This window comes from Neoarius graeffei, chromosome 1, assembly GCF_027579695.1.
Source record: "Neoarius graeffei isolate fNeoGra1 chromosome 1, fNeoGra1.pri, whole genome shotgun sequence".
Lineage (NCBI taxonomy): Eukaryota > Metazoa > Chordata > Actinopteri > Siluriformes > Ariidae > Neoarius > Neoarius graeffei.
Genome location: NC_083569.1, coordinates 91,715,596 through 91,738,894, shown reverse-complemented (window position 1 = coordinate 91,738,894; position 23,299 = coordinate 91,715,596). Strand labels below are relative to the sequence as shown.

The 23,299-nt window shown below is 42.5% G+C and overlaps 1 protein-coding gene across 1 annotated transcript in view; it reads left to right on the top strand.

Moving 5' to 3' along the window:
• LOC132885463 (butyrophilin subfamily 1 member A1-like) overlaps positions 1 to 23,299 on the top strand; it is a 223,389-nt gene that overhangs the window by 124,401 nt on the left and 75,689 nt on the right. Inside the window, exon 3 of the mRNA XM_060920155.1 lies at positions 19,152 to 19,430. Within this exon, the coding sequence (XP_060776138.1) occupies positions 19,152 to 19,430 (279 nt within the window). The remainder of the gene's footprint in view (positions 1 to 19,151; positions 19,431 to 23,299) is intronic.

Sequence of the window (23,299 nt, the reverse complement as noted above, 5' to 3'; positions counted from 1 at the left end):
CATCTTCAGCCTCGCTGGACATGACCACTTGCCTAAACATGTATAATAATCAAGCACAATCAATAAGTTAAAGCATTTCAGTTAAGCTATAACTACTTTAACTAAAGCATTAGCTTATATAAAGGAAAAATAAAATTTAAAAAACAGTTTTCGTAAGTTTAAGTTAGTGACAAATTGAGCACCTGTGGCACATCCTAAAGCGGAAGTTAGAGAAAAACAAGGTGTCTTTTAACATCCACCTGCTCTGAAATGTCATCACAAAGGAGTGGGAAAGGATTACAGTAGAAACCAGTGCATCTTTGGTGAATTTCAAGGCCATACAGGTTAAGGCAGTTCATAATAATGGTGCTCACACAAAATATTGACAGTATGTATGAGCATAATTAGGACATGTTCGCTGTGGGCTGTACTTAATTTCATTTCCAGCTGTTTCAGCATTAACATTACGTTGAGATTTTCAGAAGACTACAAATTTCTGTTGTTATACAAGCTGTACACTGCCTTCTTTAAGTTGTACGTTTCATTTCTAGTGCTGTCCCATGAAAAGATTTAACAGAATATTTGCAAAAATGTGATGGTTGTTCTCACTTTTCCCCCTTGTTACTTTAAGTGATTACATTTATTTATTTATTACATTTTAAATTTTAAGTGATTATTTATTAGTTAATCATATATTTGTTCATTCTACTGTTCTCTATAATTCAAATAGCCTCACCTCCTTTTGCGCTTCCCCCGCCCATATTCTCTGTAGACTCAGGCTCGGTTGATACATCTGTATTCTGTTCATATTCCACTAACTTTGAGCGAGCAATTTCATATGTTGCTGTGGGAGACACACAAATCAGTGGCAATTAGTTTCATTCAGAGCAAAATTAAGGTGGAAAATGAGTTCTTGCATGGTTTTTAACACAATTTCTTTTTTTTGTATCGAACCGTAGAGCAACTCCCCTTGATCAGTTTTCTGCCAGCCCCATGAAAAATTTGAAGAAGAAAAAAACCAAACAAACAAACTTGTCTTGGGAGGCAACAAGGGGGTTGTACACATCAAACAAATACTAGGGGCACAGGCTGTGCACCAAAACATAACAAACCACTTCCAGCCAATCAACAACATGGTCAGGGGAGGGGGTGGGGGTTAGTGAGTGTGCACATATTGGTGGGGGCAGTGAGCAAAGTTGATTTAGTTGCTGAAATTTGAGAGTACCGTTTCGTATAGCATTTTAGGTATTTACATGGAATGTCAACGGAAGTGATAATGCAGGAACTCATAGTGCACCTTTAAACAAAATCTACAATGAACTCATCTTGTAAGATAATATAATACAAAATATACATGGGCACATTACCAGCTTTTGTCTTCACGGTCACTTTGTGTGTCACCCAATCAGTGCAAGGGTCCTTTTGCTTTATGGCTGCCCTTGTCGAGTTCATCTTTGCTGGTGGCCAATAGCATTCATCCTCCTCAGGCCCAGTAAACCATTTGGTTGCTATAACTGCCAGTCCGTGATTTGAAAACTCCACTACAGCGAAAGGTAACATGCTTTAAAAAAAAAAAACAAATACACATATAAATAAAAAATAAACAGCACTTTAGTGCAAGAGTGGCAATGCCACGTATCCAGTCTTGAATGGCAACAAAGCCATTTTTGTTTTCAACTCATCCACAGGTAATAGCTGCAAGTGCTCAGATAAATTGCAAACAAAAAGAATTCCAAGATGTGTGGAGTCCATTGGATAGGTGAAAAAGGATTTGGCGGTTTCAAAAAAACTACACAGGACTTTAACAGTTCCAGAATGTGACAAAATGTTCCGTACAACAAGAACCCTTCCCCCTACAGAAAAACAGTTGTCACCACGAGAGGAGGAGATCCGTGTCTTTCCATCATTGTAACACATGTATTGTTCCCATGTTGCAACTGAATTAATCGTTGGCCCAGAAAAGTGGAGCTGATTAAGTGGGCTTACAACAGACGTGGTCTTTTGGCTCGCCAAATTCTGCTTCTCGGATCCGCCTGACGAGTTGTTGGACAGGGTCTTGAGGCCGATGGACAAGCTTTTTCAGTTTACCTAAAAACGTCTCGAACGGGAAAGCTGACACATTATCCAATGGGCCGAATTTCCGTGCATCTTGAGCTAGGTGTATCAATGAATGCATGTTGTAGCTGACAAATTCAGTGCCATAAATTGAAGCTAAATCTGTTACAAAGAGTTTCAAAATCTCCTCAGCATAGTCACAATTGTCAGGACAACATAAGGCAGGACTCAGGAGAATTCTCATAGATACAGATAGAAGTAAAAAGTTTCTGTACAGTCTACTGGGTATATTATTGAGAAGAAACACAGGGCCAGTGTAAAGTAAAAATTGCCGAAGCTCTGTAGCTTTCCATGTGCTGAATTCAAACAAGGATCGTGGTTTCCTTGCAAAATTGCTAGGTAAATATTGTCTGATGGAAACCATATATGCTGACATTGCAACAAAAAACTTCATAGATTGCCTGCATTTCAATGGCTCCTTCATCCAAAGAAATATCAATTTACGCATTGCCCCTAAACACACAAGGTGCATGTAATCCAACACAAAACTGGTAACTAAACCAATACCCAAATAATTTAGGGGGGAGACGGAGAGTTGATGCCGTTGATAGCCTTGCCTACCAAATTGCTCATCTGTCCTGAGCTCTGCTGATATTTCGGGATAAACCATCTTCCCATTCATATGCTGGCCTTTCTGAATGCACCTCTCACACCAGTAATATCCTGTATGACCTTTGGTGCATTTAATAAAAGCCCGAGCTGGTGCATCACAAATAAAAGCATCAGGCATTACTACCCTGAAATGAAAGTCATTGTGCACAATACCAGTCTGACAGATGGCTTTCATATCTGTAATGAATTCTCGTAAATACTCTTGTACGTTAGCTGGTTTAGACAGGCCCGAGGAAACTCCAATTACAAACACATTGCACTCTGGAATTTCCTTAATTCTACCCAGAATAGGCCACAGACTCATATTTGAGCTACGGAATAACGGCAATCCGTCAATGTTAATTCGTAGTGTGAGTGTATCAGTCACATTTGCCAAATGTCCTAAAGATGTCAGTTCAGCAATGAGAGCATTTCTGATTCCAAAATGGTAGTAGGACCCCCCAGCTACATTGCTCACATTACATGATCTGTCAGTGGACATAAGAGTTCTGGCATCCAGTGGAACGTCTAGGCCCTTCCTCCTCAGAATTTTAAGAAGCGCAGACAGTGCAATTTGTGGTATGTTATATTCTGCCGCCCACTCTGCAATCCCACAGGAGTCATCATAGTCATTTTCAAAAGTAGAACACTCATCTTCATCCAAATCACTGTCACAATCTGGCCTGTCACCTGGCAGGTCACACTCATAAACGAATTTTCATGCAAGTCAAAACTGTCGTCACGAGCATCATAGAAAATGTCAGTGGAATCTTCCCTTTCGGAATGCTCTAACACGTCATCCAGTGGGTATTCAGTAATAGACTCTTCAACGAGACGCAAATGTTCCTCCACTTTGGCTGATATTTTCCGCCTTTTCGTTCTTTCCGAACACTCCATTATTTCTAAAAAAAATAAAAATAAATAAATAAAAGCATTTTAGATTTCAGATACGATTACAGAGGATCGTGAATGACAAACTCTAGAATACTAAGCAAATGATTAGCTTGTTGAAGCTGGTAATGCAGCCAAATTTACCAACTGTTCTTCTGGTAACCTAAAATGCGATCTGTGCACCATTTGAAAGATAACATTAGTCTCTGTTAAGGCCAATCACTAGCTCTAACATGCCTGGTACTGAGGTACGAAAGGTACTGAGTGAGCATCACTTTTAATGAGCAGTATTTGTGTTTGATAGCCTATGCATGTATCTTCTATCTCGTCTTGCACATACAACACCAAAACAGGATGCCAGGAAATAGCCTAATTTAATAAGACTTATTTCTTATTAAAAAAAAAAACAAAACTGTGCAAAACAAAGACTGAAATACCAGGTCTATTATGATCTGATCTCCATTGTCCCAAGTACATAAAACCACAGCTGAGAAAAAGGATCTTTCTCTCCATAGAATGAGAGACATGAAACATCACTTTTTCTATTCTACGGTCTTAAAATGGATAGAACAATGGTCTACTGTCTAAACAGCTGGAATTCGTGGCAACGCGGAGCTCATTGCATTTTGATCAATCTAAAGTTTTGATAGATTAGCATGGCACTGAATTGTCGAAATACCAGAGCCTTAAAAGTAGTTATCCGGAGCATTGTAGGTCAATATTATGATTATTGGGAGTACCATAAAATACCTCAGCTATGTTTTGATTTGCTCAGCTATGCTGTGGCCAGCCTTTCCCCCACCCGCCCCCACCCTTTGCGCTTCTCGACATGACCTGAGGCATCTGAAACCGAAGAGGGCGTGCAGTTCAAGGCAGCATAACTACAATCATCATCTGACAGTAAACAACGGTAAAGTGTTCTGTGATGTCGGAATTCACACAAATTATCATAAAGGTGGTAGCTTGCACGTTTTTTATGCAGGAGATTCACAGCTAAGTTGTGGTCACTCGCCTTTCCCGCGCACCGGCGGGCAGCCCCCACCCTTTGCGCTTCTCGACATGCCCCTGAGGCAATCTGAAACTGAACGAGGGCGCGCAGTTCAAGGCAGCATAACTACAATTATCATCTGACAGTAAACGGTGAAGTGTTCTGTGGTGTCGAAATTCACACAAATTATCATACAGGTGCAGCCTACACGTTTTTTTTTATGGAGTAGATTCTCCGAAACACCCACTGCAGCGTAAAGGCCCCATACCCTACGTGTGAGACGTTTATGGATAGGCCTATATGTGAAGTGTTTCACACGGTCGACTTCGTACGTAATTTGACACCAAATCGAGGAGCTTAACGAAACCGAGCTTACTGGTACATATGGAACAAATCGAAAGAAACAGCCCCCACCTCAAAGCCCGACAGAGGTATAATCAGGGATGAGAGTGGGTGGTCACCAAAAAAGCAGAAAACAAGATGGCGCCCGAAGCCGGGGGTCTGGGAGGGATTACCCCCCCCAGGAAAATTTTGAAAAATAAGGCCTTACAAACCACTTTTCCTGCAATCTGAGCTGTAGTAGATAATAAATCTGTTGTCTTTTTTATATATTTACATGAAAATATCTTTCAAATCAATAGGAGTATTGTTTGAATTCAAAATAAAATCACATTCTACATTCAAGGGTATGGTTATAATTTATGATCAACAAAAATGACAAACTAAATTCACATTAAACGCAAGTTTTATTAATTATCAAAATGTTCATATATTAAATAAACTTTCTTAGGGAGAAAAGGTTGGTCACCCTATGTCCTCATTAGTTGCATATGATTTCAAAAAGTCTTTTGAAATATTTAAGTTTTCAAAACTGTCAGCATTAATTCAGATTTACTGACCATCATATACATGTTCAATGTATTAAATCAAACGAATGCTGGGACTTCCGGGGTGACGTTGGTCTGTGATGCACGTGTAGCTTACCAGCTCTTCCTCGACAAAACCCTAACTACATTATTCTTCCATAAATTCACCCAATTTTCGTCACTAAAACAGGCAGTATGGCACAAGGAAAAGTTGGAGCCAAACGAGAGGGCGATAGCATGTCGCCACTGAAGAAAAAACCCATGGTAACTATGTCGAAGGAAGACATCGAGGACGCAATTGCTTCTGCTGTCAAAATGGCTCTACAGGAACAACAGAGCGCGCTAAATGTGCTAATTCAGGCAGCTGTGAAAGATGCTATCAGCAGCATCCTAATCCCACAGTTAAACGAACTAAAATTGCAGCTGACTGACGCGGAGACAACTTTGGGACTGCTAACCCAAGACGTGGATTCCTCACAGAAAAGTATTCAAAATAATACGACCAAAATTGATTCTCTCCAGGCGGCACTAAGAGCTAGCAAGCACCAGGCTAATGCTCTACACATGGAGGTGAATGAACTGAAGCTAAAGCTAACCCAGATGGAAGATCACAGCCGAATGTCAAACCTAAGATTAGTAGGTCTGAAAGAAGGAGAAGAAGGATCGAATGCGATTGCCTTTTTAACAACACACCTTCCGAAATGGATCCCGTCTCTGAAAGACAGAAACATTCGCATAGAGCGAGCCCACAGAGTCTACAGCCCCAAACAGGAGGAAAACGCTCGCCCTCGAACTTTAATCTTCAAGCTACTCGACTATGCGGACCGCCAGGCGATTCTGAAGGGAGCCAGACAACAGCGGATCAAACACGGGGACCTGGAACTGCTGTTTTTCCCCGATTACAGCCAGGACACCACAAACAAGAGGAAGGCTTTCACTCCAGTATACAAGAAGATGACATCAGCCGGATTGCAGCCCTTTCTGCGCTACCCTGCTCAACTTAAAATTACCCACTGTGGACGGAGCGTGGAGTTCAGCAGTCCAGCCGAAGCAGAGGACTTTCTCCGCTCTCTGCAGATGCCATCCATCGCTAAGGTTCATGCTGCCGCCCCCATGTCGGATCCGGCTACGGAGATGATGGACGCTCCTCAACAGACAACCTCCAGCTAAGTAGTCACATCCTGCGATCTGATATATTTTGTGTCACGACTTATTTGCTTTTGTAACTTTCTGGCTAACTAACAAAAATCACGTGAGGTTGGGACTGTGTTTACATGACTGAATTATTGGCTCTATGGACTGTCATCGCATTTCATATATTACGTTCTGACAGACTGACGGATTGGTCAGCCTAGGTTGTCAGATAAGCTGTCTGAGACTTGTATCCTCACTTCTCTCCTCATATTATATTATTTTTTCCACTTAGTTCTCCGTTTCATAACGCGCTTGGCAAATTTTCAGAAAATGGGACTGAATGCTTACGTTGAGCAGACAGCTATAAAGGACAATGCCGCGTCTCGTACATGGGGGAAAAAAAAAACAAAACGTGGACTGTTTACCATGGCTCGCCTAATAGGCTTTCACGTAACGACTTCTGCCTTGTTTAAATATTTTCTTCATTTTTTCATATTACTTTTTTGGGTGACTTATGATCGCTCAATATCATCAGTAATATAATGGACTTTTCAGTTTGGAGAGCGATATAACGGGAAACAGGGTGGTTGAGCACTGCCTCGCAGAACCACACATCCGGAATGTATAACTCAACTGTGTTGATGCAATCCTTGGGCTCTGCGGGAGCCTGGCGGATTGCTCTTTTGTATATAGTTTTGTTGCGCATGTTAAAGCGCGTCACATTTATTCTCCAGACAGTACAATGTATGCCATGCATTCCCTTTTGGACGTTATGTGTTTGTTATTTTGTGTCTTTTTGTATCCTATGTTTTTATTATTATTATTATTATTATTATTATTATTATTATTATTATTATTTTGGATCTTTTCATATGCCTTTCTACACATCTCTCCTACCTAAATGGCCGACTTAAATGTAATAACTTGGAATGTAAGAGGGCTAAACTCGCCCATTAAGCGTACCAGGTGCCTGGAATTTCTTCACCGTAAAAGAGCATCATTGGCATGTATCCAGGAGACACACTTGACAGAGTCCAGTGTTCAACGTTTTCAAAACAAACATTATAAAGTAATAGCTCATTCTTGCGCCACTTCCAAGACAAGGGGTGTGCTTATCCTGGCTGATAGGAAACTACAATTGGCCATACTGGATAAGGGTAGTGATCAGCTAGGTAGATTTGTTTATGTTTTACTTTCTGTTAATTATTCCAAGGTCTTACTTGCTAATATATATGCTCCCAATACGCATGAAGATGACTTCCTGCCATCCATTAGTAACTCCTTATTGAAATACCACGACTGCCATTGTATTGTAACAGGTGACTTCAATGCAACTTTATGCCCTGGCCAGGATCGGTCGACTGTGCCACCTGGTACACTGCCTCTCTCATCATTGTCACTAAAGAGGTTTGTTACTGATCTAAACTTAGTGGATATCTGGCGCCTCCAGAATACAGATGTCAAAGCATATACCTTCCACTCAGGTCGGCATGGCACTTCCTCCCGAATCGATTATATATTTCTCAGTTCCTCCTTGATCAACAATGCGAGTCAGGTGAACATACTCTCCATATTAATTTCTGATCATGCCCCTGTTACTTGCACACTAACACCTATTGTTAACCATCCGAAAGTGCAGAGGTGGAGATTTAACACCACTCTCCTCAGTAACGAAAAATTCATCTCACAAATGAAAAAACAGCTGGACGAATTTATCAGTCAGAATAAAGAAAGTGCTTCTAATGCACAAACCATGTGGGAGGCAACTAAATGCTTTATTAGAGGTGTATGCATTGGGTTTTCCTCCAAATTAAAAGCTGACCGAAATAATCGACTCAACGACATAGAAAAGCAAATAGAACAAATAGAAGCAGGTCAAACAAAGAAGTCTCAGGGGACAAACACAAGTTTACTCACTGCACTTAGAGGGGAATATAAAAATCTTTCAATAGAAAAAGCAGAATTTATAATACATAGAACAAAACAAAAGTATTACTTCGAAGGTGACCGGCCGAGCAGACTACTGGCACTTAGATTGAAGCAATGTGAGTCTAAAGCAATGATGAATGCGATTCGAACAACTGAGGGCAAGGTTGTAACACAACCCAATGATATTAACAACGTATTCAAAGCCTTTTACAGCAATCTATATAAGACAGACAGTAATATTAATATTGAGGATTGCAACACATTTCTTCAAAGTATGACATTGCCTACTTTGGATGAAGAAGACAGAAATGATCTGGGATCGCCTGTAACAATAACAGAGCTGGAATCAGCTGTGAAATCTCTGAATGCAGGCAAGTCACCTGGTCTTGACGGTCTACCGCCAGAATTTTATTTAACATTTTGGGAACAGGTAGGCCCACTGATATTAGACTCTATTAGCTACGCTCATGAAGAAGGATAATTTCATAGAGACCAATGCAATGCACTAATTACTGTTCTTCTCAAAAAAGGTAAAGACCCACTAGAATGTGCCAGCTACCGGCCCATTTCCCTTATCTGTGGAGACATGAAAATCTATTCTAAAGTCCTAGCCACCCGATTAGAAACAGTAGTTGATAAACTCATACACTTTGACCAAACTGGATTCATCAAAGGCAGATCTGCTTCAGATAATATTAGAAGACTCATGCATATCATCGAGGCAGCTGACACACTTAAAGAAGACTCTGCAGTATTTTCATTAGATGCGGAAAAAGCGTTCGACCTCCTGGAATTGCGCTACCTATGGATGGTCCTAGGGAGATTTGGTTTTGGTGAAAAATTCATATCTATGTTACAAACGTTGTACAGTGGGGCAACCGCTTCAGTCATCACAGGCTCTGTCCGATCACCTTCATTTGCACTGAAGAGAGGAACAAGGCAGGGAGATCCGTGCTCACCACTATTGTTCGCCCTATCTCTAGAACCTCTGGCACAGGCTATCAGAGAAAGTAAGGTCATCTCCCCCATAACTGTTGGCCTCTCGAGACACCACGTTTCATTGTATGCTGATGACTGCCTTCTATTTTTCTCCAATATTCAGAAGTCTTTAACCAACCTGCTCACTCTCTTTCATGAGTTTCATAAGGTATCTGGTTACAAAATAAATTGGACTAAATCTGCTCTTCTTCCCCTCAACACAGCAGCTAAAAATACTCCTCTACCACCTAATATCCCTATCTGCACATCTTTTACTTATCTAGGTATAAAGATTTTCCCCAACATAAATAGAATCATAAAAGAAAACTACTATGGAGCAAAAAAGAACATAGAATTGGATCTTAGGAGATGGGGTTCTCTTCAAGTATCAATGCAAGGTAGAATATCCACTATTAAAATGAATATTTTACCACGTATTAATTTTCTATTTTTTATGATCCCTGCTGCAGTGCCCCCTAAATATATTTCTGAAATGCACTCCATTATATCAAAATTTATGTGGGGAGGGAAACGAGCACGAATCAGACTAACAACACTGCAAAGAAGCAAACTCGAAGGGGGATTGGCTGTTCCGAATCTACATTTTTACTATCTTGCTTTTCAAATAAGATCTCTACAAGTATGGAGGCGCCCAGATTCCAAAGTCCCATGGAGGGCTATAGAAGCAGAAAAAGTTAAGCCACATAGATTAGAAGATTTATTGTATACAGGAATAGGACTCAAGAATGTACATTTAAGGTATGGGAGTATTATATCCAACTCACTTAATACTTGGAGAAAAACTGAGAAAGAACTAGATATTACATGCTTATTTCATAAAACTTCTCCTCTGTGGAATAACTACCGCTTTCAGTCAGGTGGGACACCCTTTGTTTTCCCTCCATGGTCACAAAAAGGGGTTGCTGTTTTTGGTGATCTTTTTGATCAGAAAGCCCTCTGCACTTTCCTAGATATAAAGTCTGCTTTCAGTTTACCTGGTACATCATACTTTCTATACCTTAGACTAAGATCAGCCATGAAGGCTTATGGGGTACCCTGGGATCAGCCACTCCCTGACCATCCAATGGAGTGATGGATAAATCCTATGCAATGTTCAAGGGGAACAGTGAGTAAAATTTACAATGCTTTAATTGCTTATAAATCAAAAATCCTACCTATAGAAAAGATATGGGAAAGAGAATTAAGCTCATTTGGAGTAGAGATAGAATGGGAAAACATCTGGGAAAATATTTGTGACTCCTCAAAGAACTTAGCACATCAACTAATACATTATAAACTGATACATAAAGCTTATGCTACCCCTTTAAAACGTTTTCAGATGAAACTAGTGCCGAGTTCGGAGTGCACTCTCTGTCAAGATCATAAAGTGGGAACGACGATACACATGTTCTGGGAGTGCACCCCAATCCGGGAACTCTGGACAGAAGTCTTATGTGTTTTATCAGAATTACTTGGCATCAAAATACAACCCAATCCATGTCTCTGCCTTCTTAATGATGACTCTGAGCTATCCCTTAATCTCACTCAACGTAAATTACTAATGGCAGGATTTACAGCAGCAAAAAAAGCTATTTTGAAACGCTGGTATCTCCCCTCACTACCTTTGAAAGAATACTGGCTCACCTCTTATCAGTATGTATTAGCACTGGAGCGCACAACTGCACGTCTCAACAAGGCCAAACCAAGAACTGTACAGGCATGGTCATACATGCTACAATCCATTCAAGACATTCTGAAAGAGATTAAGACCCGTGGTTAAATTTCATTTGTTTTACTCCTTTTTTTTTTACTGATATTAAATTATTTGTAATCTATGCCGCTATTCTTTTTGTTTTGTTACTGTCGTTGTTGTTTGTTTTATTCCCCCCCCCCTTTTTTTTTTTTTTTTGTTTTGTTTTGCCTTTTTTTTTTTTTTTCCCTGGGGAATGCCATTATTTTGATTTGACATTCTGTAGTAGCATACGCTTACTTCAGCAGAATTTGTACTATTTGTACTGTCAAAAAGATTTTCAATAAAATAAAAATGTTAATCTCAAAAAAAAAAAAATCAAACGAATGCTAAGTTTATGGGATAATGTCTATGTACACTTTATACAATTATTTATAGTTCACAGTCACTTCTCATTTTTATTTAATCATTTCGACTTCTTCAGCTTTTTGGCCAAACACAAAAGCTTGTCAGTCCTCTCTCTGTTTTTTATACCAGCATCGATTTCACGTACCTTTGCTTCATCTCGCTTGTCAACTGTATTCGGCACTTTGAGTAAAAAAGCCGATACAAAAGAGAAACGTATTTTTGAAGCGCAGCGACGATGAACATGTGCAAGTTTCGATAAAATAGAACGATGTGGGTACTTTTGTGAGAACTGTTATGATTGGCTTTTGTTCTCTCCCACACTTGTAAGAACTGTTATGATTGGCTTTTGTTCTCTCCCACACTCTTGTAAGAACTGTTATGACTGGCCAGGGCCGTCGACAGGGGGGGACAACCGGGTATTTTGTCCCGGGCCCAGGCATGAGGGGGGGCCCAGAACTGGTCCCTCATGAAGATGCCATTAATCATTCTGTTTCATTTCAAAATGTGTTGATTTGGGGGAGAAAAATGTGCTATATTTGCATTCAATGAATGATTTCTGGTTCTTTTGCCTTTATTGTCTTCGAAAATAGATTCAAGAACCCACCTACCACCCCTAATGCAGAAATGGTTTGGTCTTTGATTAAGGCGCCAAATAACACGGCACTATTCCATCATAACGCTTCGACAATAAGCGTGCGAGCCCGTTTGCCAACATGCACAAGTCAGGAGAAAAGAAAAGAGAAAAAGAGATGAAGAAGCCAAGAGCCTCAGGGGCTCACTGCATAGATATTTTAGAAAAGATTCAGATGATGCAGTGGGGCAGCTGAGCCAGGTAAGACACAGATAACTTTTTTCCAGCCCCGTAATGTAACCCCAGCACGCGCGACGCGCCATTCATAATTATAAAGTAGGGGATAGCAGGGTACACTGAGTGAACACTGAAATGCACAGGGCATTGAATTATTTCATAAACATATCGGTTTAATAACACTGTGTTGCATATATCTCAATGAAGCAAAGAATAGCACATTGGCTCACAATCATATCCAAATGTTTTAAGCACGCTTGCTGAGCTGTGCTGAGCTGGACTCCGGTTAGCTGAAAGCCTGTGGAACGCTGCCTCTTGTTAATTAAACCTTATTTTGTTGGAAATCATCCCGTGTAGATACGACGGCATGTGAAATTGCCAGCTAGATAGAGTTTAATGTAACGAATGGGCTATAAATGGGGTGTTTTGAGGTTAGTCTGTTGCAAAACATTAAACTTTCGCTTAGACTGGATACTCTTCAAACAATTCCCTTGCTCAAGTGAAAAATGAGAGGCCTGTATGAAAAGCGCAATTAATGAAAGTAGCCTAATAAGCCCTAAATGAATAAAACAACCTCTGTTTTATTGTTGTTGCTTACACGTTAAGATTTTGAAATCTTCTCGGTCCAGTTCTATATCCAGGGAACGTTGTAATCCTTTTGGTTTTTCCGTAATAAACGTGTCAGCCCCCAGGTCAGATAGGCTAATATTACGTGGTTGGGAGGGTGTCAATTTTTTTTGTAACATTCTAAATCGAGTACAGAAAGGACGTTTATGAAAAACAAGACAAAAAAATACACTGAAAAACTCACTGTACACATCACTAGTGGTGATGCTTCTATGTTCAGATTTTGGGAAAGCCATAACTCCGTTCTCATTGAGGCCCAGTTCCATCCCGTAAACAATCATTTTGGTTTATCAACTACCTGCGCTCAAACATGTCACAGGAGAGGCTCAGTGGGCTGGCTATGCTCTCTATAGAGCGCGAACTTGCAAAGAAGCTGGACTTCAATGACCTTATTGACGACTTTGCCACAGCAAAAGTCCGGCGCATTGCATTTCGCACCTGAATAGTTGCAGACTAAGGAAATGTTCAAACTGTAAATATGTTGAAATGTTGAAATAAAATGGTTGACTGTTATAATGGGCTTGGAATACCTGTTATTTAAGGGTTGGAGTGAATGGAGACTGTGAAAAGAGGGGTTGGGTGTGGGTGGTTGCTGTGTGGCGATGTGCGTGCGCGCATATATGTGTGTGTGTGTGGGGGGCACTCAGATTATTTGGGGGGGGGCCCACTCAGATTATTTTGTCCCGGGCCCAGCCAAAGCTGTCAACGGCCCTGTGACTGGCTATCATGCTCTCGCCAGCGATGTTTTGGCCAATTACATTGTAGAAAACACGTATTCTACCACGAGATTTAGCGAGACTAAAGATGGCGAAACATGTAAACATGTAACGCTTGAGTATCACGAAGGAACATACCCCAACCCCCCTCAATGAAAAAAAAAATCTCAACGGATTTGGCATAATATCGATTTTTGCTCAGAAAAAGCGGAAATCCGCCGAAAAGCGGAAAACTCTCATCCCTGTATAATGAAGGTGTCGACGGTTAGAACGTGTGAACAGAAATACGCACGTAATTGACCAAACGTAAGGTATGAATGGGCCTTAGCATGGTATTTTACGGTACATACGATGACCACTGTCCATTCTCTTCCAACCAACGATGCAGCAATAGTTATCATCGCCTTCAGGAAAATCAGAGTGGCAAGATACACACACATAGCAAACGTGACTGTTTGCTAGCATCCGAGCTTCGTGGAAGTGAGAGCATTAGCAGGCAACACTGCTAATGGACAGAAAACCGTCTAGCCGAGAAAACTTTGCTGACGACTTTAACAGCTAATCTGCCTTACTGAAATACCAACAAATCCTTCTAAACAATAAAAGAACCATTCAAAATAAGCACAAAAATAGCTTGATACTGACTTAAAGATTGGAATCAACATCAAGGTTTCACCGGGTTTAATTACCAATGTTAGCAGCCACCTCACTCCTTTACATTCACTTAAAGCCAGTTAGTTCCTGTCCTTTTGGTTAACATCGTGCAGTAAAAAAAGATAGTTATTGCCAAAGCCTAGCGTCTATACTCGTATTATTATGCAGAATGATTTTACCAACCTTTTATTCAGCCACACAACACGTGCTTATCCTGACGCTCTCGAAGCAGCAGCCAAGTCAGTCAGCAGCAGATGCAACGCCACAAGGCGCGAAATGTTTCCATTTTTGCTCAGGGGGTGGAGATTTCCCACGCAGTTTTCTTCTTGCTTTTTTGTTGTTATCCTGTAGGCCTTGGGCTTGCAGTGGAATATGCGTGCTTTCTTTTAGGTTATAGCAAACTTTATCTGTTATGCTCTAAAATTGAGAAATTTTATTTTTAATTGTAATTAATTTCACGGGTTTTTTTAAAGATTATTTTATTACATCTCAACTGGTAGGTATGAGAGTAAAATTCTTTGTGTTATTGAATTGGAGTTGAATTGGAGCCTTGCTGGAACCCACTTATAGCCCATCTATTAGTTTAGCCAATCTACTGCCCACCTATTACCCATGTGGGCTCCAACAACAAAGCCCACTTATTGCCCATGCTTAATTTAGCCCATTTAATGTCCACCCATTGCCCATGTGGGGCCCAACAACAAAGCCCACTTATTGCCCATGCTTAATTTAGCCCATTTAATGCCCACCCATTGCCCATGTAGGGCCCAACAACAAAGCCCACTCGAAGCCCATGCCCAGCCGAAGCCCACCTAGCCCAAATGAGGCCCATGTGGGCCCCAACTGTATGTGTTTGCAGGATTGCCTCAGCTTTCATGTAAGAAAAAAAAAACTTAATACTAGTACTGTGTGCAGGCAGTCTCTCCTGAAGACTAAATTAAACAATAATTATAAACTAATAAAATAAATGGCTCAGGCTTCATAGAAGAAAAAAAAACAATTTGAACAGAATCTCACAGTATGATGCTGAAGCTGCCTAAACAATGGAAAATAAAATACCATTTTGGCAAAAACGTTGGCATCCATTAATTTCTTGTATTAAGTAAAAAATAATGTAAAGTGTGCATAGTCCTTCACTGAAAACATAACACACTTTCAGTAACAGAATTTAAGCCTATATAAACACTGACTTGCACATGCAGTGTTGCCAGATACTGCTGACGGTTTCCAGCCAAAATATGTTCAAAACCCGCCAAAATGCACTTAAAACCGCCCAATCTGGCAACACTGCGCACATGTTGCTTCTCTTGAACATATACACGGAAGTAAGGCGGAAGGTAGTTTGTTGACGTCACCTCAAGACGACGCCAACGATTGGTCAAATTTGCGGGAAAATTGCGGTGAATGGATATAATTGCAACACCGCCCTGAATTCATGGGGATTGGTTGAATTTGCATTGAAGTTGCAAATCACAACATCATGAAATCCTGGAGGGTCTGATCAATGCGCTCTCCATACTATAAAGCACAATAGCGTAGCCTAAATGTCACCAGCTCAATCGTGTCAAAGGCTATATAAAGTTGTATAAACTTACCTTAAGATGTAGATGCAGGCAGGATGTAGCTTATCAGAGTTGTCTCCTCATGCTGTCTCAGATAGGCAACGCACGCAATGTCAGGCCGGGTGCGCCAGTGTCGCTGTGCGTGCGGGCTGGTGCGGACTGAGACTATGGCAGCCCAAATTAGACTATGGCGGGCCGCCATAGTCTCATCAATGTGTGGGAAACACTGCTTTAACTTTTCCAGCCTCTTATTGCCCCTGTCCCAACTTTTTTGAGATGTGTTGCTGTCATGAAATTTCAAATGAGCCAATATTTGGCATGAAATTTCAAAATGTCTCACTTTCGACATTTGATATGTTGTCTATGTTCTATTGTGAATACAATATCAGTTTTTGAGATTTGTAAATTATTGCATTCCGTTTTTAATTACAATTTGTACTTTGTCCCAACTTTTTTGGAATCGGGGTTGTACATGGTACAAATCAACTTTTTTTTTTAATTCGATGTTCAACTTTCACAGTTATGATAAAGCAGTGTCTCTTTGTAATTGTCATCTTTGTAAGCTCACTTGCTAGGCACAAGGCTAAATAATGGCAATAAATTACTTTCACTTTACAGTGCTGGAGCTGCAGGAGCAGGTGTCATGCAACAGGCAGGAATTTGTGAGGATTCACCTCCAATACTAAGTCGCTCATAAAACTGCAACCTTTTCTGGTTCAAACAGAACCAATTGGGACCATGTACACCCTTTCTATTTTGTGCTACAATGTTAAGTAGAGGTGTGTGTGTGTGTGTGTGTGTGTGTGTGTGTTGGGGGTCAGCACACAATTACCGTTATTTATTTATTTTACTAAAATCATCGTATCTTTGCAATCATAAAAGTTTTTTTTCCCCAAAATTCCCAAACCTATGATCTTCTTGCAGTGTCCCTTTACACAGAGCTGATTTTAAGGTGAATTGAACCTGTTTGAAATTTTAAGGTAAAGTCCCTACAATAATCACGGAACTGGCGTGAGGGAAAAGGCCATTGCAAGATTAATTTATAATTTATCACTTTATGATAAACTTCCCTGTGTATTTCTGAAGCTTGTCATTACCTTTTTGTCCACTGAAACACGTGTGATGTTATATTACATCTAAAAACATGATTTCAATATCAAATGAATGGACACGCCATCCTGTTATCTCTCTCAACTCATCGTTTTTTCCTGTATTTGTAGGATCTGAAAGAGATTCTCTCACAACACAAGCAAAATTTACGCTGTTCAATTAATACTGTATTTTCAGTTACTATTAACACATCATATCCATCTTCCGTCAAATATGTGATTTTCCGATGTGAAAATCAGCACTCTCCAGTCACAAGACAAAGCAATTCTACAGAGATGCGAGAGCATTCTATGTCAGAAGCTTTACAAAAATAAAGGAAAAATTCCCAGTGAGAGATCAAATCTTGACGAATCTGTCAGTGGTCAATCCTGAGAACCATGATGATATGAAAACAGAGCAGATTTTGACCTTGGCAAAGAGATTTCCAAACGTAATGAAAGCAGATGCCAGAGAACAACTCCATTTAGAAGTCCTGGATTATGTCTCATCTAATCTGGAAGCACTGGTGCCAAATTATAAGAATTTACCAGTTGATGAGTTCTGGGGAAAGCTGTCCAAAGTCACATCTGTGAGCCCAGGGCAGTTGAGATTCAGGGAGCTCTGTCAGCTGATGAAGCTGCTACTGGTGCTGCCAAATTCTAACTGTGATGTGGAAAGGGCATTCAGCATGGTGCATCTCATCAAGACAGAATTTAGGAGTCAGTTGTTTCGCCAAACACTTGTGAATCTGTCTTGCAAGATTAACAAGTTTATTGACACAGAGTGCTATGAGGTGGAGGTGTCTGGAAAATTGCTCAAATCTGCAAAGCAAGCAGCCTCTAAATACAATGAAAGCTTGCAAAAGGAACAGGCATAGAACATAGGAAAGGAAAGAGCCCTTTAGGCCTAGGCCTACATGCACAGTTGCATTCATTTTCTTTCATGCAATTCATTCATTATTCTGTTATATTCATCTGTGTTTTGGTATCTAAGTAAAGCAATGTTCTGTGGTGAAATATCTATCCTGGCCATCTGTCCTTATTTATGGGGGGTGGGGTGTCCAGATTCAATCAGTAAGGAGCTTAATATATGGCACATTGTAGTTATCATAGTTGATGGGTTGGGGGCAGCTAAGTCCCCAAGTCAAGGTGTCAGCTCTGAATCTGAGTGAATTGAGTGAATTCAGGTATTGTTCATCTCCAAAAGGCCACCCCAAAATCCACCAGAATGCAGGAAATCACATCAACCAAATCCAAAATTTTTTGGGGGAGTACCCCCATAATCCCCAGCAATGTATTTGTCCCCCCCCCAAAAAAAAAAAATCCCCAAAGAAGGGGTCTGGGGGAGGACTTCCCTGAAATGAATTTTGTCAGGTTGAGATGTCTGTTTTACCTTACTATGTGTAGAGAAGTCTCCATTTACGTCTACAAACTGAAAACAATCAGTCAAATAAGATCTGAGCTAGGAGAGGGCCGTTCCTTAACAACATTTTCTAGTCTATCAAGGAGAATAGTATAATCAATGGTGTCAAAAGTTGCACTCAGTTCAAGCAACACAAGCAAGGAGAGACAGCCCTGATCAGAGCCCAGTAGTAGGCCATTTACCACTTTAACCAGTGCCGTCTCAGCACAGTGATGAAGTCTAAATCCTGATTGATACGTTTCATGAATTTTATTCCTATATAGGTGTGAGCATAACTGCTGTGTCACAACCGTTTCTAGGATCTTGGAGATAAATGAGAGGTTTGATATAGTTGGACAGCTAACAGGGGTTGAGGTCAGGATTTTAAATCAGGGGTTTGATAACTGCTAGTTTAAAGGATTTAAGTACATAGCCAGTGCTGAAGAAAGAACAGATTATTTTTAGTAGAGGTTCAAGTGCTCCTGGTATTGTCTGTTTGAAAAACATGTCGATATGGGATCTAGTACACAATTTGATTTGATGAGGAAATTGGTGAAATTACTATAGTTTTATATATAGTGTCACACTTCATCGTATTATCTTTCACCATGTCAAGAACAGTCTTTAAACTGAAAATGAGCATAAAATAATCACCTCTATGGGGGTTAACAGTTGAACATGATTTCAGTATATTTAAAGCAATACTTTTTGTTTATTGCCTGTAGCTCAGGGAAGCCACCCAGTGATCATGATGGAGAGTTATGATCACTCAGGAGGGATTAATCTAGTGTGTGAGTCCAGAGGCTGGAAACCTGAACCTGAGGTTGTGTGGCTGGACAGAGAAGGAGACACTCTGCCTGCTGAAGATACACAGATACACAGAGACACTGAGGGCTTCAGTGTGAAACGCCACATCACTGTTTATGATTATAGCGACTCCAACAGATATTACTGTAGACTTCAACAAGAACATCACATGATGGAGACAGAGGTCATCATTAATCGTAAGTGTCTATGATTAAAAGCTCTTATATTTATACTGTAAGATTCTACTGTCGTCATCACAGATGAGGTGATAAAAGATGAAACAAGAATATGATGAACACACTATTTTTGCATTATTTTTATTACTGTATATCTATTTGTAGCGATCAGAGCAGGTGGGCGGAGCACAGAAGTACGGCAGGCCAGAACTGAGTTCCAAAAACTCTTTTTTTATTATCAGCTTTAAACACTCTCCCAGCCACACGCGCACGCGCGCACACACACACACACACACACACACACACACACACACACACACACACACGCACACACACACATGAGTCTTCTGGTTGGGGAGAGAGCTCCCTTCCTCTGTTCTCTCTCTCCTTTTATAGGGTGTGGTCACTGGGGAAGACACACAAACACAGGTTAACTAACATCAAGTGCAGTGATTCTGCCACTTACCTTCCCTGACTCCGCCCTCTGTTCACAGATCAACGCTTGACCACACCCCTGCTGCCACATACCCCCACCGCCTGACTCAGGCCGGGCAGCCGTCCGGCCTGCAGCCGACTCCCCCCGTGACGTGAGAGGAAATCCGCCACGACCATCTGCACCCCCGGCCTGTGGACCACCTTGAAGTTAAAGGGCTGGAGTGCCAGATACCAACAGGTGATCCGCGCATTGGCATTCTTCATGCGGTGGAGCCAGTGGAGGGGTGCGTGGTCTGAATAGAGGGTGAAAGGGCATCCCAGTAGGTAGTAGCGGAGGGCAAGGACCGCCCACTTGATGGCCAGGCACTCCTTTTCTATCGTGCTGTAGCGGCCCTCACGCACCGACAGCTTCCTGCTGATGTACAGCACTGGACAATCCTCCCCCTCCACCTCCTGGGACAGAACAGCCCCCAGCCCTCTGTCCAACACGTCCTTCTGCAACATAAAGGGGAGAGAAAAGTCAGGGGAGTGTAACAGTGGCCCCCCACACAGTGCAGCCTTTACCTCAGAAAAAGCCTGTTGGCATTGCTCCGTCCACTGGACCGGATCTGGTGCCCCCTTTTTAGTGAGATCAGTCAGTGGGCTGGTGACGTCCGAATAATTAGGTATAAACCTACGATAGTAGCCAGCCAGCCCCAGGAACTGTCTCGCCCCCTTTTTGGTCTTGGGCAGGCCGCAATCGCTGCTGTCTTATTAATTTGGGGACGCACCTGCCCATTGCCCAAGTGGAAGCCCAGATACTGTACTTCCACCCACCCAATCGCACACTTCTTCGGGTTGGCTGTGAGACCCGCTCACCTCAGTGACCTAAGGACAGCCCTTAGGTGTTGTAAATGCCGTGGCCAGTCATTACTATAGATTATAATATCGTCCAGGTATGCGGCCGCATAGGTGGCCTGGGGGCGGAGGACCCTTTCCATAAGCCGCTGGAACATAGCGGGCACCCCAAACAGCCCAAAAGGAGGTGTGACAAACTGGTGTAAGCCAAACGGTGTGGAAAAGGCAGTTTTCTCTTGGGATAATGGAGTCAAGGGGATCTGCCAATATCCCTTTGTCAAATCCAGTGTCAAATAGAAACGAGCCGTGCCTAGTCGATCCAGCAACTCGTCAATATGTGGTATTGGGTATGCATCGAATTTAGACACCGCGTTGACTTTTCTATAGTCCACACAGAACCGGACCAACCCGTCGGCCTTGAGGACCAAGACCACCAGGCTGCTCCAGTCACTGTGGGACTCCTCAATGATGCCCATGTCGAGCATGGAACCACCTTTTTCTTGTGTTCGGGCAGCCTGTAAGGGTGGCTGCGCACTACCACCCCTGGGGGCGTCTCAATGTGGTGTTCTATGAGGCGGGTGCGGCCGGGCAGGGGCAAGAACACATCCGAAAATTCGGTCTGCAACTGGGCAACCTCTGTGAGTTGGGTCAGGGAGAGGTGGTCTCCACAGGGGAATGGAGAGGTAAGCAATGTCAATGTTCCCTTTTGAACCTTCAGCCCCAGCTCCTCCTTCTCCGGAACCAACGACACTAATGCCACAGGGACCTCCTCGTTCCAAAGTTTGAGCAGATTGAGGTGGTAAATCTGTAGCGCCCCACCCCTGTCCATTCGCCTCACCTCATAGTCGATGTCCCCGACTTGCCGTGTGACTTCAAAGGGTCCTTGCCACTTGGCGATCAATTTGGAGCTCGACGTGGGAAACAGCACGAGTACTTTATCTCCCGGTGCGAACTCCCTAAGGCGCGTGCCCCTGTCATACAGGCGGATTTGTCATTCTTGGGCCTGCCGCAAATTCTCCTGGGTTAGGTGTGCGAGTGTGTGGAGTTTTGCACGCAGGTCGATAACATATTGAATTTCATTTTTGCTCGTTGAAGGTCCCTCCTCCCAATTTTCCCACAGTACATCTAGGATGCCACGCGGCTTACGCCCATATAATAATTCAAAGGGGGAGAACCCCGTTGAGGCTTGTGGGACCTCTCGCACTGCGAATAACAGGGGTTCGAGCCATTTGTCCCAGTTGCGTGCATCCTCACATACAAACTTTTTTTAATTTTGTTTTTGAGGGTGCAATTAAACCGTTCAACTAAGCCGTCCATTTGTGGGTGATAAACGCTGGTGCGGATCAGCTTAATTCCCAGTAACCCATACAGTTCACGCAGTGTGCATGACATAAACATAGTGCCTTGATCAGTCAGAATCTCTTTGGGGATTCCAACTCGGGAGATGACATGGAAGAGTTCTTCCGCAATACTGCGTGCTGAGATATTGCGAAGAGGCACTGCTTCCGGATATCGCATTGCATAGTCCACCAGAACTAAAATAAAGCAATACCCTTGTGTTGACCGATCTAATGGCCTGATGGGATCCATCCCAATTCTTTCGATTGGGGTCTCGATTAATGGCAGGGGGCGCAAAGGCGCTTTTGGAATGGCCGCTGGATTTACTTACTGGCATTCGCGGCACGCCGTACACCACCTACGGACATCGCCGCAAATCCCTGGCCAATAGAACCGGGCCATTATTCGGGCTAGTGTCTTATCCTGCCCCAAGTGTCCAGCTATGGGATTAAAGTGAGCCGCCTGGAATATACATTCCCGGCAGCTCTTTGGGATCAAAAGCTGTGTGAGCAGCTCCTTAGTCTGAGTGTCCTGCGTCACTTGGTATAGTCTATCCTTCACAATGGAAAAATAGAGGAAGGACGGGGTGGCATTTGGCTGGAGCGTTTGACCATCGATTACTCTCACTTGGTCAAACGCATGCCGCAGAGTCTCGTCTCGCGACTGCTCTAACGGAAAATCTACGAGGGATTCCCCGAGAGAGGGAGGAGGAGTCAGCGGCTCCTCACTCTGACGCAGTGATGACGTAGACGGCTCTGTGACAGCTGCTCCCGCCAATGCCACACCGGGACCTCCCCCTACTGAACTATGACAGTCCCCACTCTTCACTAAGTGAGTCATTAATTCCCGAAATCCCAGCCAATCAGTCCCCAAAATTATCGAGTGGGTAAGGCGAGGATTAACCGCCACCTTTACTCTAAATTTTTCCCCTCGAAATAGAACGTGGACCACACTAAAGGGTAGTTGTGAACATCCCCGTGCACACACACAACACCTTCACCAATTGTGCTCTCCCCAATGCCTCGTCTTGCACCAGGCTTTGGTGGATTGAGGTCTGATTACAGCCGGAGTCCACTAAAGCCTGATACGTATCCCCTTGGCGTATGCAATACTCTCTGGCCCGATCGAGGGCGGTCCCTGGCGCGTCGGGGATCCGGACCATTGCACCCACCTCCATCGCCGAGCACTGATGCTGGAGGTGCCCCAGCTCCCCGAAGCACCAGCAAACTGGCCCAGGCTCTCTCACCTGGGGGGGGAGAGACAGACACGGAAGTGGGAAA